This window comes from Zerene cesonia, chromosome 3 (genome assembly GCF_012273895.1).
Source record: "Zerene cesonia ecotype Mississippi chromosome 3, Zerene_cesonia_1.1, whole genome shotgun sequence".
NCBI lineage: Eukaryota > Metazoa > Arthropoda > Insecta > Lepidoptera > Pieridae > Zerene > Zerene cesonia.
The window spans coordinates 5,573,361-5,576,453 of NC_052104.1; the positions used below are offsets into that span (position 1 = coordinate 5,573,361).

General features: G+C 30.0%; 1 protein-coding gene across 1 annotated transcript; it reads right to left on the reverse strand.

Annotated features, from left to right (window-relative positions):
• Positions 1 to 1,044: 1,044 nt before the first annotated feature.
• LOC119839273 lies at positions 1,045 to 2,879 on the reverse strand. Its single transcript, XM_038365510.1, has 5 exons — positions 2,772 to 2,879; positions 2,390 to 2,509; positions 2,057 to 2,275; positions 1,508 to 1,664; positions 1,045 to 1,097 (listed from the first exon to the last, which is right to left on the reverse strand). The coding sequence occupies exons 1-5, from the start codon at positions 2,877 to 2,879 to the stop codon at positions 1,045 to 1,047; spliced, it is 657 nt and encodes a 218-aa protein (XP_038221438.1).
• Between the last annotated feature and the right edge of the window lie 214 nt (positions 2,880 to 3,093).

Here is a 3,093-nt window from a genome sequence, read left to right on the forward strand (position 1 = left end):
TCTAGTAGAAAAACTACTTTCTGTCTTACCAAAAAAATACCGAGCAAAAAGGCAAAACAGCTCGTAATAAGTATCAATTCAAAAACGAATAGAATCCATCTGAATGTGGTCACAGGTATATTAATTGGACTAGATACACTGTAGAGTTCTTCACAAAATGGCTTACATAGCATTCCTGCTGTATGCATGCTTGAAAACTAGAAGAAAGAGTGAATAGGTTTTTTTAACACTAAATCAACAAGAAAACATGCATTGAGATATGTAAGTATATGTACCATGCCTAATATAGATATGATAACACATGCACACTTTAAATTTCTTGTACAATAACTGAATCTGTTGACTACAGGTAGCCATTTAGAAAAATATCCCATTAATTAAAAAAAAAAAATATGTTAATTTCTCTGAGTCATGATTAGGATGATAAATAAGGCACGGGATAATTATTTACGAATAGCTTCGTGATTATGACAATTTCAGTATGACATACGGCAATAAATAATATATAGTAATTTTTTGAATACAGATAGTGCATTTTAATAATACTAAAAATAAACAAATAAAATGTGTCTACAGCAATTTAACAAAACATAAACAAAAAAAATGTATTAAGAAAAAATTTAACTGTATTATACAAATGAAAGGAAATTCAACAGGAACGGAAAGTATCCAAGAGGACTTATCTAAAATATTTTTTTTTGTTGCTGAAAAATAATTCAATTTTATTAAATTAGGTAGTAAGGGTATCTACTAGACCGTTGCAGATATCTACGCAATCCGCAATCCTACTCAAAGCATATCTATAAATATATACATCATTACTCCTTACAATTAATTCTTTATTATAAAATGTTACCAAGACTTGTCATAAAATAAGTGAGAGAAAACAACATTTAAAACATCATTAAAACATTTATTGCATTCATACAAAATAAACGATTACAAAACTAAAACTGAATAGACTTATTACAAATCTGCGCATCGCTGTTCCTCGATCAATCGTTTTACTTAACATGTGTATAATATTTTTCCTCCCACTTTGCTTCACGATGCTTTCCGTCTGTAGGAATACACCACTATTAAAAAGTAGGACCACACTGAAATACAAATGAATCATCAATAACAATATACATATACCTGCCTACCTACTGATTGAAGGTAGATTTTTATATAGAGACAGAAGAAAGTTACGAAATTGCTCTCTTGCACTTAATCTTGGTGGACGAGGTTTTGAATAAGTATACATTACTACTAAGAAATGGAGCCAGAATGCCCACGCTGTAAATGATAATAATAACAAAATAATTATGCTATAATACAAACACTTCTACACAGTGATGTAGTGTTTAAAATAATTAGACATTTGATTTTACACCTTGCTATATATATCCTCGGCATTCTTTATTTTTAACCAAACAAAACAAAACATATTTATACAATTTAAATGTTAAGTTATAATAAAGTATAAAATACTCATGATGTAATAAAGGAATATCAAAAGACGTACTCATTAAATCAACTAGCGCGAATACGAACTCAAAAACTGGAAAAGAACCTCCCATGTAAACACAAGCTGACACATAGAGCATTCCATAGATAAAAGACATTATTATGGAAATTAGTCCAGACGATATAAAATATCTAGCTGCAATTTGACCATTTCCCTGGAACAAAAAATCTTTTATATTAAAAAGATGCACAATTTTAGTATAACGCTTCTACTATAAAGTATAACCGCAGATAATGCAATATTGTATATATTGCATTATCTGCGGTTATACGATATACAAATGTTCACATGTGAAAGAATTTGGTAAAATAATATTACTTATCACCATGTCTATGTTATTAGGTACCTACACTGATATTCGCTATTCAACTCATAAATTAAATGAAATTAATTTATTTTTCTTTATTTTATTTTAGGGAAAATTACAATAAATTTCGGAGTTAATTTTGATTTATAAGTACACTAAATAAAAATGTCTTTCAATAACTTATCAGACATTATTACCTTCAACTTCATTATATCGTAAAAGTCATTTAATTAACTTACAGAAGACATCTTTATTAGTAAATTGATGCTGAGCAATAGAAATATAAAGTCAGCTATCAGCACAATCCATCCAACGCATCGTACGGTCTTTACAAACTCCGAATGCTTCATATCTTCGTCATTTTCGCTAGTATCTTCCTCAGCTCGCAATACTTTTGTTGAATTTTTAATCAAACAAGATGGACCGAGACCAGCGTTGGCACCAAATCCAAAACTTAACTGGAAAATTGTGATTGTACATAACAGATTTTAGTACAGCTACAATTACAATGGAGAATGAGAGTTTGAATAGATTGAATGCGTCGTAGCGTAATAAGTATCGTGTTTACATACTACATTGCTGAGGTTGATATCAACCACGTCTGGTCGTGAAGAGCTGGCAGACACAAAACAGGACACGCGAATCACATAGGCGTGACGAACCACCGCCCATGACACTAGTGGACTTGTCACCTGAAAAATATGCATCACTTTATTACGAATCCAAAATTGAAAACGAGCATTATCTTAAAATCTTCCTCTAAACAATGCATTGCATTTTTTCATTAATGAGATAAAAAAGTTGTGATATAGGTAGGACCAAGTTGCATAAGTATATGATTTTATAATATCATTTGGTTTAGAATAGAGGTATTTGAAGAATATGCAGTTAATTATTTATGCACCTAAATACAATATAATACAATATAAATTAGACGTTTAGAAAGGTGCTTACAATTCCTAGCACTGCGATGATTGCTGCAGCAGTTTTTATATCGTTCACACAACCACAACAATTGTTTACTTCGGGAACTTCAAAATTACTTATTAGTCCGCCAGGCATTATCTTTTAAGCGATATTTTACAAATTTTTATATTAACTATTAATGCTCACATATAGAACATCAATAATATTGTGGAAAAGTCTATTTGACAGAACTTCGAAACCGTCACAAATGTAGGTACAGATTTCATTGATATTAAATTGCAGATATTAAAAGAAATAATGCAGATATAATATTTATCTAATTATATAGTATGAAGCAATGAACGTTTTA

What these genes read in the sequence shown, in the direction of transcription:
- LOC119839273 (XM_038365510.1), bottom strand. Translation starts at nt 2,879, where the DNA reads ATGCCTGGCGGACTAATAAGTAATTTTGAAGTTCCCGAAGTAAACAAT. An exon ending in ATATCAACCTCAGCAATGTA is followed by an intron (nt 2,276 to 2,389) that starts GTATGTAAACAC and finishes ACAATTTTCCAG; the next exon opens with TTAAGTTTTGGATTTGGTGC. An exon ending in TACTAATAAAGATGTCTTCT is followed by an intron (nt 1,665 to 2,056) that starts GTAAGTTAATTA and finishes TTTTTGTTCCAG; the next exon opens with GGAAATGGTCAAATTGCAGC.